The sequence below is a fragment of the Mixophyes fleayi genome, chromosome 2, assembly GCF_038048845.1.
Source record: "Mixophyes fleayi isolate aMixFle1 chromosome 2, aMixFle1.hap1, whole genome shotgun sequence".
NCBI lineage: Eukaryota > Metazoa > Chordata > Amphibia > Anura > Limnodynastidae > Mixophyes > Mixophyes fleayi.
The window spans coordinates 365,070,696-365,084,190 of NC_134403.1; the positions used below are offsets into that span (position 1 = coordinate 365,070,696).

The 13,495-nt window shown below is 43.6% G+C and overlaps 1 protein-coding gene across 1 annotated transcript in view; it reads right to left on the minus strand.

Moving 5' to 3' along the window:
- The window catches only part of LOC142139984 (uncharacterized), a 73,109-nt gene that overhangs the window by 22,380 nt on the left and 37,234 nt on the right, over positions 1-13,495 (minus strand). The window contains exons 9-11 of the mRNA XM_075197847.1: positions 5,236-5,574; positions 4,400-4,612; positions 174-401 (exon numbers count right to left, since the gene is read on the minus strand). Coding sequence (XP_075053948.1) covers positions 174-401; positions 4,400-4,612; positions 5,236-5,574 — 780 coding nt within the window. The remainder of the gene's footprint in view (positions 1-173; positions 402-4,399; positions 4,613-5,235; positions 5,575-13,495) is intronic.

A 13,495-nucleotide genomic window follows, 5' to 3' on the forward strand; every position in this document is an offset into this window, starting at 1 on the left:
TACTGTAGGGGTCTCCACTGTGGAGATCCCGTTTACCCAGTGACACAGAAGACGTGAGCCCCTAGCTAGGACCCCTTATGACCCAGCTATGAGGACTGAGCATAGAACAGGACAGAAAGTATCGCTTAACAGTTGGCGTAGATATAACCCGGGCTTTACAGAAGTAAACGTACCTTCTGGCTTAATGTTACAGGTGATACTGAAGTCGGTGGATGATGAAGACACCAATTGATGGATTGTACTTGTGACCGTGGTAATGTTACCAGTTGTGTTCTCTTTGTATTCTCTACTAATGATATTCCCCTCATTGTTCCAGGTAATTATAGGTCTCTGCCTTCCTGATGCGCTGCACTGTGTGATAATAACGTCATCCCATCCTTCTGATGAATTCTTGTGGTTTTCTGGAACGAGAGCAGTAAAAGGGAAACTTTAATGAGACAATACTTTAAACAATAAAAAAAAAGTTATTTAGATTTTTGCTGTATATAACATAACATATGGGGAGGGGGGAATTTAGTTGGCCGCGTTACTGTCAAAAGTAACATGGCTGGCTCACTATTACCGTTTATGGTAATTGTCACCCAGAGTTCTGCATCAGTGGATCGAACAGCTGAGAGAAAAGGCTGTTTAATAAATACACATTTATATAATGTATGAAATTGGTCATCACAAGAGAGGAGTGGAGATGGGGCAGATAAGGGGGTTTGTGAATGGGAGAGGCAGGAGGTAGGAGTGACGTGAGGAAATAGATTTCCTGGGGGGAAAGAGAGGGAGGTGGTAGGTAGGAGAGCAGACTGACGCTGAGAGAAGAGTAGCGAAGGGGACAAGAGGGAAAGGGTGAGAGTGTGGAAAAGGAGGAGAGAGGGAAAGATGGTAGAGGGGGTAATGAATTAGATCAGGGTCCCAGAGGCACAGAAGAGAAGAGAGGAGTGAAATAGGGAGAGGGAGGGGAGTGAGGAGGAGGAGGAGGAAGAATATGGAAAGGACAGAAGTGAAAGAGGAGCAAATCATGATAAAGCTAGAGAAGGTGTGGAAAAGACAGTTGAAAATAAAACAGAAATCAAGGATGGTGAGAGCTTACAAGTGAAGTGAGGAAAGGGTGAGAGCACGAAAGGTGAGTAAAGCGAAAGAGTGCAACGGTAGAAGGAGAGAAAAGAGGAAGAAAAGATGTAAAGTATGAGTCAGGGAATAGGAAGCAGTAAGGACAGTAGAGACACCAGATGGGTGAGTTTAGAAAAACAGTTAGATTAGACAGTGACATTAGGCATGATTGAAAGGCAATAGTATAACATAAGGCATAATACAAGGGGCACTGAGCTGGTTATACAAGTCCACAGGACAAGAGGGAGCCAGTTCAAGGTTCAAGCTAAGTGGAACAACAATGTGGTTTAAAAGTGGAAATCCAAACAGCGTAAGAGGAATCACCAAGTCATAATACTGCAGCAGCCTGAATAAGTGTGAGAAACAGACCAGCAGGGAGTGTCCAGGCAGTTGACAATGCAGGTGGTGAAGGAGCTCAGGGCTGATTCTGGAATGCTGTCCTCATGTAGTAGTGTTAGCAGGTAGAAGGTTCATCTCTTGTATATCTCTTACTGTACTAAATTAGTACTAAACTAAATTAGTTAATACACTCGTAAAAATCCTAACTAGCCAACAGCCTCACAGGCTAAAACAGCCTTAAGCTGGGTACACACTACAGAAATTTCGACCAACTTTTTATGCCGAGCAATTTTACATGCGATCGATGGTCCGATCGCTCGGTCCATGGGCTGCATACACACTAGCCTTGTTTAGGACGAGAAAGAGAAGAGCGGACGTCCCTTTAGCGACTTTTTACAGCCATGTTGTCGTGAGCAATGATTTAAATTTCGTACTCACTGCAGCGACATTTGCGGAAATGTACGAGATACCAAAGACATTAGCATAAAGGGGCAGAGCTTTAGCTATAGTTAACTATAGTTAACTCCCTTAATTTCTATGAAATAGAAGTTTAGTAATATACATTAAATTTAGAAAAACTGCTAAAGTGGAATGCAATGAATATTCCCTAATAATAAAACCCCCATTCGTATGTAATGGAATGCTCCATTCTCGGCGTGCATCATCGCTGATTGGTCCAAAGCAGAAACATACGCCCATGTCTGTGTGTATAAATGACAGAGGGACCTGTTTGGCGCCGAGGAGCGTCAGAAGATGGCGAGTGAGAAAGTGACAGTGGGGGTTGCGGGTGAGGAGAAGATGTCAGTGGGGGTTGCGGGTGAGGAGAAGATGTCAGTGGGGGTTGCGGGTGAGAAGATGTCAGTGGGGGTTGCGGGTGAGGAGAAGATGTCAGTGGGGGTTGCGGGTGAGGAGACAAAGATGGAGATAGAGTCAGAGATGGTGCTGGAAGGGCCAAAAAATGTTGGAAAAGTTAATAGGTTATAAAGGTATAATTGTATAAAGAGTAAATATGAATACATTGCCATCATAGATGCAAAGGGTAATAACACACGTGCTTTACATAAGTGTAATGGTCTGCAGCCAGACAGGTGCAATATACAGCGATACAAAACACTAGTCAGTGATGTGTGGATTCTGCACCACTTGGGACTGGGATTGACATAAAAATTTACATACACACGCCCCCCAGGTCGAGAAAGTATCGGAGGATTGTCGTGGATCTGTCTGAAGTTTATACACACTGCACAGCGGAAACGAGATTGGAACGAAAATATTAAACGGTACGACCAACCAAATGAGGCGAGAATCGTCCATTTGGGCAGACTTTCAACCATCGTGTCACTACACACACTGACCCGACTTTTGAACGAGCGGTCGTATGTCGGCTGTTTGAGCCGATTGTTGGACAAAAACAGTGTAGTGTGTACCCAGCTTTAGACTGCTGTTTAAATAGGTTCAAATAGCCATGTGACCACTTGCATGGATTAACCCCCACTAATCTCACACACTACAAAGTAATAAAATTCTTAAACAAACAGAGGGTAACCATACCATATAACTAAAAACTGCACATATGGGGGTAAATGTATTAATGTCCGGATTCTTCAACTCCGGCGTGTTCAGCGTCTTCGGCAATTACATTTAAAGCGGCGCTGCATTGTAAAGGGAAACTTCCCCTTACAAGGCAGCGCCGCTTTAAATTTAATCGCTGAAGACGCTGAACACGCCGGAGTTGAAGAATCCGGACATTAATACATTTACCCCATGATCTTTTACGGATAGTTTTAAGCAGTGGCTGAATGAGATATTTACTTAGAAGAATCCTCACTAGCGAACAGCCTCAAATAAATAGTCACAGAAACTTGGTGTGATGGCAACAAAGCTTGAATTACATAATAGATAGAAATGACTGAAATAATAGTACTTAAGATATTTAGATATAACAATACCACAATCATCATAAGTAGGTCCCCTGTTGCAGGATTGCAACATTTTGGACACAAACTCTATCTTATTCACTTTTTCTTACTATCATTTACATTTTTATATTTCGCCATATAGAGATAAGGAGAGAGATGGTAAAGTCGCTGTATTTTAATAAGAAATAATAAAATATATGGTTTTATAGGAACTATTAGTGAGTAGTGTGCCCCCGTTAAGAGAATTCTTTTTCTTTTTCTTGGAGATGTCCTTTTGTTTCTCTGGGGGTTGCACCTTTGCTCTGGCAATTTAAATATGGAAGATATATACAGATATATCTTGCTGGGCATGCTGGGACTGTTAGTTCCACAATAGCTCGGTCACCATCCACAGAGCTCCAGTTAGAGAGCAGGGGGCGGGTGCACCCTAGGGGGGGCATGCTGGGACTGTTAGTTCCACAATAGCTTGGTCACCAGCCACAGAACTGGGGGGGGGGGGGAGATTAGAGTGTATGGGGGCGATATTGGGATCTTGGGGGGTCTGCGCCCCCGGACTCTCACTCAGACTCTGGTCCCTGACAGTCACTTCCCGCCCGATGCAGCTGCGGTGACGCGTTCGGACATCAGCCGGGTAATATAATATTATAATATAATACTTATCATATTAGAGAGAGCTCACTTTATTTATTCATAGGTTCAAAAGGAGCTTTTTATTAGAAATAGATACCTGTAACAATACTCCTTTAAATAATAATAATAATATAAATGCTTAAGGGAGACCTTGATGCCAAATCAAAGTTGGGTACTCCTATTGTGGTAGAGATTTTTATAGGGATTGTCCACATGAACTATGTATTGCCTGTAGTCTATTCACCAAGCCTCATACAGAAGGGCTGAACATCGAACTCTAATTTAATTGGCACCTTATTGTGTGTCCTTCCCCACATCATGTTGAGGTTATGGTGCGTCACTTATTGTCTTAGTAAATACTTTAGATGTTAGCGATTACCACAGGAACAATATTATCCATCGTTACTCACCCTCGAGACTCCTATTCTTCCTTCTTGCTCTCAGTAACTGGAAAGTGCAGGCTGGGTGTATAGATCCATCAATATATATGCCCTTCTGAACGGAGGGCTCTTCTGTGTTGCTCTTAATGCTCTGGGCAGACTGACGTGCCATTATGTCTGCGGGGGTCATGATGATATTGAGGAGCTTTCCTTTGCCCAAACATGTCACTTCATTGCTTGGTACTACATGGAGGGAAAAGAAACAGACATTGAGTTTGACCGAAGCAGGGAATTCCTGGGTGGGTTTGTTTGTGTCCTCCCCACTACAGGCTCAGAGAAAAGGATTTAACGGCAATGTCTACCTTGTAAAACGTGGAAAAAGTACGCTGAGATAACCATGTGGCCGATCTACAGACCAGGGCGTAAATGTATCAAGCTGAGAGTTTTTCTGTGGGTTTGAAAACCCAATCAGATTCTAGCTATCATTTACTTAGTACAGTCTACAAAATGACAACTAGAATCTGACTGGTTGCTATAGACAACATCTCCACTTTTCAAACCCGCCGGAAAACTCTCAGCTTGATACATTTACCCCCAGGTCTGTTAAAGCCCTGTAATGCGGACCAGAAAGGTCCAATGTGCCTGTTTGTGCACCATTTGCTTAGAGGGAACCTAAACATCGCACGGGTCCTCTTTGGACTTAGATTTCAGTGAAGATAAGTCCTCGCCTCCCTTTTGTTTTTGGCGTTTCTGGAATCCGGAGTACGGGAAAAGCCGCAGGGGTTACAATAATAAAGATTTTTTTATTAGTGTTGCTAAATCAGAAAGGTAGCACAAGACAACAGATGACTTTAAATCCAACTTACCAAGATTTGCCAGGCAGACGTCTCCAGTAAAGGCACCATCAGGATAGGTGTTAAAGATACAAATATAACAGGCTTCATCTTCTTTTTCCAGTTTAGTAATGGTGATGGATGATCTTGTTGTATCAGCTTGCAGAACCGAGACGAGTCTTTTAAACGGATCGGCAATGTGGACCCCATACCTTCTACTATGAGTTACCATGTTCTGACGTAAGGGGCCACTTTTCTTCTCCCAGGTCACTTGCAGAACATCCAACGGATATGGGAAATCGCATGTCAGATTCACATTGCCTCCCAGTATAGCAGGGCTTGTGCTCGTACAGATCACCTTAGGCTTCATTGCTGGTAATAAGAATATAATATATAACTCTCAGCTTCATATAAAGAGAACACAAACCCTGACCAAGCACTATACTCCATTAGAGAAACAAATTGACCAGGACCAATAATAGACTGTGACAACATAAAATTGTACTACATTTCTCAAGAGGGTTCGAGAGCCAATCAGGACACAATCCTCCACAAGGAGAGAAACAATTGAAACAATGTAAATTGGTCAGTAGGTGGGTGAGGAGAGAAAGCCTCAGTCGATCAATTCAGACAGCACCTGCTCTACAAAGGAGCAGCTTCCTGTCTGTGATAAACAGTGCACTGACATAAAACACTGCATTAACAATACATACATGACAATTACTTACAATGTGTTCGCACCTGCTTTATACTCCCCCATTAGATTACACTACTCCACACTTTTATCCCCACAATGGGCTGGGGCGGCATTTGCCTCCAGGCTATACCCAGAGTGCGCTACTTTGGCCTAGGTCACTGGGCTACATTAATTTTTTTTTTCCCTTTGAAAAGTTCCCAAAAGGCTACAAAAGCACATTGGAGGCTCCCAGGCAGCCAGCATCCATTCACACTCTACCGCTCCCTCATGTCTCCATCTTTCCACCACCCAAGTCTCCCACTCCTGGCTGTAATATTACTTCCAGCAGCACTGTGCCCACTCAGTACTATGCAGCTTCACCAAGTCACAGTGTGTCTGTACAGAGGGGAAATGTCTGCTGTGACAGGGGCTGAGGTGTGAACACATTTAGCAGTATAAGCAGTGCTGGGCCATGTATACAATGTTATTAGGTGAAGTTCTGAATGGGGAAGAGACAACAGAGGAAGCCGGGGAATGAAGAGCAATGTATCCAATGCTGAGTGTTAGAGATCTGTGTCCTGGAGGCTGAGAGAGGAGACATCTGGGTGCATAGACCATACATAGCTGCCAATCTCAATCTCCATAATTACCTCCCCCGCCCCTCACCCTCCCACTGGTGGGTTTATGAAGCCGCACCCCATACACTCAGTGTGAATCTATCCCGGGCTATGTAGTGGTAATACTCGGCCTGCATCGGACCTCCTGTACTTACAGCTCAGTCACACGTGTATTATATACAGGAGGTGGCACCAGTACAATTGTCCCCCTTGGCACAGAGCTCACTCCTGCAAATGCCCCGTCCCTCCTTCACCACCTGAGACTATGACTATTTATTGTATATTTTCTATATTCTTGCCCATCCCCAGTTACACTTTACATAGATGTACTGTCATGAGCTCACGTGCATCCTGCATTGCACATGCTACAGACATGTAACATACCGGAGAAGTCATTGCAGAGCAGTCACGTCTAATCCACCCATGTCCGGAGTTACATGACGGACAGTGACATGTACATATGATACACAGCACATACACCGTACACTGTACATACACAGCACATACATTGTACATACATGCACACAGACAGCTGCACTCACCTGTGGTTGCTGACAGCACTAAGGATAAGAGGATCAGTGATTTCATCTGTATACAGGATGTAATGTTCTCCTAATAGTTACTGTGACTTCCACACTGGGAGCTGTCAAAGTGAAAGTACATTCAAATCTGCCGCTGCTGCATTCAAATCTGTCGCCTCCAGCCAATCACAGCTAGGAGGCTGTCTGCAGTATATACAGTATATACAGTTACTGCACTTTGCACTGTAACTTTGGTAACTTATTAAATAGAACAGTTTTGAATCTTTGCTGCGGGATCACAATATAAAAAACATAAATATATGTATGAAAAAATAATACATAACTAGTCTTATATAAACTTCTCAGATCAGAAAGACTAAGGTAACTCATTATTAGAGATGGTCACTGACCCCCGTGTTTTGGTTTTGGATTCGGTTTTGGATCTGGATTACCGTCGTGTTTTGGTTTTGGTTTTGGTTTTGCAAAACCGCCATTGCGTGTTTTGGTTTTGGTTTTGTTTGGTTTTGTTTTGCTATTTTTTTGGAAAATCCATGTTTTTGGGCCTAAATTAACCCAATTTAGTGCTCCAACTGTTTTAGAGACAAGTAATCTAATTGTTGAGGTAATAAATCATCCAAAAAAACAGTTTAATTCTTCGTTAGTAGGCCTATTCTACACACAAAACAGATTGTCTTCCTCTCCATCTATGCATATTGGCAATGCAGCCATCGTCTTTGAATGTATATTACACCCTACACTTATAGTTAAATATGTAAAGAAATGGAAAAAGCCAGTTTGGTTTCTGTCTCTGAAAGGCCCCCCTCCACTTGTATAAAATACCAAAAAATTCAGCCAATATAGACTGTACAATATTAATTGACATGGAGAAAGCCAGTTTGGTTTCTGTCTCTCTAGGCCCCCCTCCACTTGTATAAAATACCCAAAAATTCAGCCATTATAGACTGTACAATATTATGAAAAATGGACAAAGCCAGTTTAGGGTCACTCTGTCTATGACACCCTACCCTTAAGGATAAATTGCCCTAACAGCAGCCTTTCAAGATGGTATGTGATATGGAAATGCCACAAGTCCCTTTCCTCTTTGGGGGTAGATTGCACCCTACACTTACATAGAAAGTTTTAAAAAGATGTTATCGGCATCATCTTCAGCTTAATCCTCACCCTCATCAGGGTCATCATCACAGACTATCAATTCATCGCCGCTTGAATCCGCCATTAGAGAACAGTCAGTGCTTGGATGTCTTGGATGGTGAAGGCCTTCCTCGTGGAAGATGTAGTTCATTTTTATAAACATCATTTTCTCCACATTTTTGGGAAGTAACCTTCTACGGCGATCACTGACTAAGTTCCCTGCTGTGCTGAACACTCGTTCAGAGTACACACTGGAGGGTGGGCAGCTTAGGTATTGCAAAGCAAGTTTGTACATGGGTTTCCAAATGGCCTGCTTTTCTTCCCAGTAAGGAAAGGGACTGTCTGACATTTCCATATCAACTACCTCTTGAAAGTAATCCTCCACCATCCTTTGCATGTTTATACTCATATTGGATGGAGTTATGGGCAAAGTGACACATTTTTTTGAAAAATCCTTCAAACCAGCCCAGATGTTAAATTGTTCTGGTCTGCCCCCTGTGTCTTCCCTGCTTCTTTTTTGAAAATTTAATTTTTTACGAGCAACAGCTTGAGAAAGTGAAGGAGGACACGTCGTCAAGCCGAGGCCCAGTTCAGCGGCCAACTTGCTGAGCAATAGCTCCTTGCAAAAGTTCACATCTCGCTCATTTACAAGTAAAGACTCAATGTAGGTTTTAAACCTTGGATCAAGCACAGTGGCCAAAACGTACTGATCCGAGTTCAAGATCTTAATAACTCGAGGATCATTGTGAAGCGAATTAAGTACTTGATCGACAAGGCCAACATACTTTGCTGAATTGCTTGCTTTCAGCTCCTCCTTCATTTTCTCAAGCTGCTTTTCCAATAGTCTAATTAAAGGAATGACTTGGCTCAAACTAGCAGAGTCTGCACTGACCTCACATGTCACAACTTCAAATGCTTTCAGCACCTAGCACAGCACTGAAAGGATTCCCCACTGTGCAAGAGTGAAATACATCCCCCCTCCTTTCCGAATGTCATGACTTGTGCAATATGCTTGGATGGCTTTGCGCTGTTCCTCCATCCTCTGAAGCATGTACAGGGTGGAATTCCACCGAGTTACCACCTCCTGCTTAAGTTGGTGGCAGGGCAAGTTAAACTGCTCTTGGAGCTGCTGTAATCTCCTACATGCTGTGGCTGAATGCCTGAAATGGCCTGAAATTTTACGGGCCACCGAAAGCATCTCCTGCACCTCACGGTTATTTCGTAGGAAGCTCTGCACCACCAAGTTGATGGTGTGAGCAAAACAGGGAATATGTTGGAAATCACCCAGCTGTAATGCTCGCACTATATTGTTGGCGTTATCTGAAATGACATACCCTGGGGAGAGTCCGAGTGGTATAAGCCATGCATCAATCACATCTCTCAGTTTGCGTAACAAATTGTCAGCCGTATGCCTGTTAGTGAAGCCGGTGATACAAAGAGTGGCCTGCCTGTGACAAATGTTAAGTAGTGGTGTACATGCTGCTGCTGTTCCTGCTGGTGAAGGTGAATGACCAACCCAGTGGGCTGTCACAGTCATATAGTCTTTGGTTTGGCCACTTCCACTTGTCCACATATCTGTGGTTAAGTGAACAGTGGGCAGAATGGCATTTTTCAGCGCAATCTCTACATTTTTACACATTTTTTGGTATAGTTGTGGAATAGCTTTACGGGAGAAATGGTGTCGCGATGGAATTCTGTAACGCGGACACAAAACCTCAATTAACTGTGAAAAACCAGCTGCGTTTATTGTGGAGATTGGACGCAGATCTAACACTAACATTGCAGCCATGGCGTCTGTGATTCGCTTGGCGACTGGGTTACTGCTGTCATATTTGCTTCCCCTCGCAAATGATTGTTTCACAGTTAATTGCTGAAATGTAGGACTGCTCATTTTATTAACCTGCCTCTGGGATGACGATTCACCCCCAGCAGCAGCAACAGCAGCAGCAGGACTAACGCTTTCTTCAGAGGAATCAATAATAGTGCCGGAGTCATCCAGCCTTAAGTGGGATGCCGGGCTAACTCCGAGCGCTACTGAGGATATTGATGAGGATGGTGTGGTGGGTGTATTTTGTAGCCGTCGGTATGTCGGTGAGCGGAGGGTCTTAGCTGATGAGGGAGTGCTTGTATTCTTTTGGGAAGAACTTTCAGCTTTTCCCAACACTTTGCCATGAACTCTCGTTAAATGGCGTAACATAGACGAGGTTCCAAGATGGTTAAGGTCCCTCCCTCGACTGACTGTGGCTTCACATACACTACAAATGGCTATACAATTGTTGTCTGGATTTGGGTAGAAATAATTCCACACATAAGAAGTGGATTTTTTTGTTTTATGCCCAGGCATGACAATGGCCTTTTTCTTGTCACGTGCCAGAACTGCTGCCACTGGTGCAGGACTTACACAAACAACCTCATCCTCATCAACATCCTCATTAGCGCCCTCGTCGCCTACACAAATCTCCCCCTCATCCTCTTCTAATTCCAAAGTGGCATCCTCAATTTGGGTATCACCGGCTACACTCGGGCTATTAAGGCACACATCAGCAGAATGCTCACGATTAGACATCCCATTGTTGGATGGACTCTCCACAGGGATTGTTGTCATTTGTGAATCAGAGCAAATATTCTCCTGTAATGCCTCACTGTTATCTTGCAGCTCGGCTTTGACGCGTAACAGTAGTTGTGCACCAATTGTAGGCTGGGTAACTTTTTGGGATCTGCCACTAATAGCCAAAGGTGAAGGCCTCATTCTCTCTTTGCCACTGCGTGTGTAGAATGGCATGCTTGCAATTTTTTTTTTATCGTCACTTAACTTTTGCTCAGTTACACTTCTTTTTCGCTTCAATACAGTAAATTTTTTTTTGGTTTTTGTTTTTTGCACTAATTTGAAAACACTCTGTTGTTTGACATCGCCTTGGCCAGATGACGTACTGGGAACACTAACATCAGGACTGGTGACAGAACCTGGTTGCTCATTCAGATCATATGTGGACTGCTTTGAATCCATTCTGAGCGCAAACCACTGGGGAGTGCTAAAAATTATTTAGTAGATACTGCTGACAGTTATGACTTTTGACAGCCAGAAATATTAATGCACAATTAGGGAGGACACCCCAAAAGCACTGAGGAGTGCTAAAAATTATTTAGTAGATACTGCTGACAGATATGACTTTTGACAGCCAGAAATATTAATGCACAAATAGGGAGGACCCCCCAAAAGCACTGAGGAGTGCTAAAAATTATTTAGTAGATACTGCTGACAGATATGACTTTTGACAGCCAGAAATATTAATGCACAATTAGGGAGGACACCCCAAAAGCACTGAGGAGTGCTAAAAATTATTTAGTAGATACTGCTGACAGATATGACTTTTGACAGCCAGAAATATTAATGCACAATTAGGGAGGACACCCCAAAAGCACTGAGGAGTGCTAAAAATTATTTAGTAGATACTGCTGACAGATATGACTTTTGACAGCCAGAAATATTAATGCACAATTAGGGAGGACACCCCAAAAGCACTGAGGAGTGCTAAAAATTATTTAGTAGATACTGCTGACAAATATGACTTTTGACAGCCAGAAATATTAATGCACAATTAGGGAGGACACCCCAAAAGCACTGAGGAGTGCTAAAAATTATTTAGTAGATACTGCTGACAGATATGACTTTTGACAGCCAGAAATATTAATGCACAATTAGGGAGGACACCCCAAAAGCACTGAGGAGTGCTAAAAATTATTTAGTAGATACTGCTGACAGATATGACTTTTGACAGCCAGAAATATTAATGCACAATTAGGGAGGACACCCCAAAAGCACTGAGGAGTGCTAAAAATTATTTAGTAGATACTGCTGACAGATATGACTTTTGACAGCCAGAAATATTTATGCACAATTATGGGGGACACCCCAAAAGCGCTGGGGAGTGCCAAATGTGAAGAAAAAATAATAAACCTCTATCCTCCTCTCTGCACTAGCGATTTTGGTTAGAGCAATTGCAAGAACAATATTGTATTCTCTGTCCCTGCTCTAATTAGCCTATGACTACACCCTGCTCTCTCCCTCTGTCAAATGGCGATGGATTGCTGTGGAGGCGTGTATTTATAAAGTTGAAGTATCGCGAGAACCGAGCCCCGAGATCCGACGACGTCACAATGACGTTCGGCCTCGATTTGGATTCGGAACGGGCGGGAGAGTACCGAGCTGCTCAGCTCGGTACTCGGATACCCAAAGTTCGGGTGGGTTCGGTTCTCGGAGAACCGGACCCGCCCATCTCTACTCATTATGTAATGCTGCAAATCTCTGCCATACATAGGGGTCTATTTATTAACATGCCATTAGCCATAAAAACAGATAAAAAAGCAGTTTTCTCCATAAAATGACCATCACACATTTATGAGGGGTTCAACGCAGGTGAAATCATACAACCTGCGAAGTTCTCCAATTTATTAAGCTTTGTAAATATGGCGTTACCTGTCATTTTCAATGGGATCCAGTTGAAGCCTCTCCGGCTTCGCTGGATCCCTCACCTGTGGATGTGCTACATGTATGCGCAGAGCACTTCTACCAATCACCGGCAGCACTAGGTGCCGGGGGTAGGGGAGGCAAAAGCCAGGGCCTGCTTGAGGGCCCTTTGCTGCCTATGTAGAAGGCGGAGTCACTAACCTGGTGTGACCCCACTCCCTCTGACAGCTATGGAAGGGGGCCCCAATAGGTTATTGTACTGGGGCCTGACAAATTTCTCTTGGCGGGCCCTGAATGTCAGCACGTGCGCATAGTGATTTGACCCTGACGGATCCAGTGACGCTGGAGAGGCTTCAGCTGGTTCCCATGTTAAGGTCATGTAATGTCACACTTAGCGTTACTTTGCACCAAAAAGCTTTGCTTTTCACAGTTTAATAAATTGCCTAATACCGCTGTCCTAATAGAGGTCTATGGGGGCCGCAGTAAGCGCCGGTAAATAGGTTATGGCAGAAATTTCACCGGCGTTAACCCTTTGTTCAACAAGAAAATGCTGTGACATAGTCTTCATAGTGTTCACACTGGTATTATGGCTTTTCACCACTTGTTCAATAGATCACTAAACATGTAACATTGCTGGATAATGTCCTCAGTCTACCAACATAAACCTAGGGATAGGATAACTTATAAACTGTCACGTAGTTAACACTGGAATTATCACTGACTGGTATTAGTCCAACTAAACAGGGAGGCGCTGAGTCTAACGTACCCCCGATGTTCACCAGGGACCCCCGCAAGGAGGTCTGGACTTGGCTGCGTGACGTGCGCAGGTCGCGGATCTCCCATATAGTCATCAGTGCAG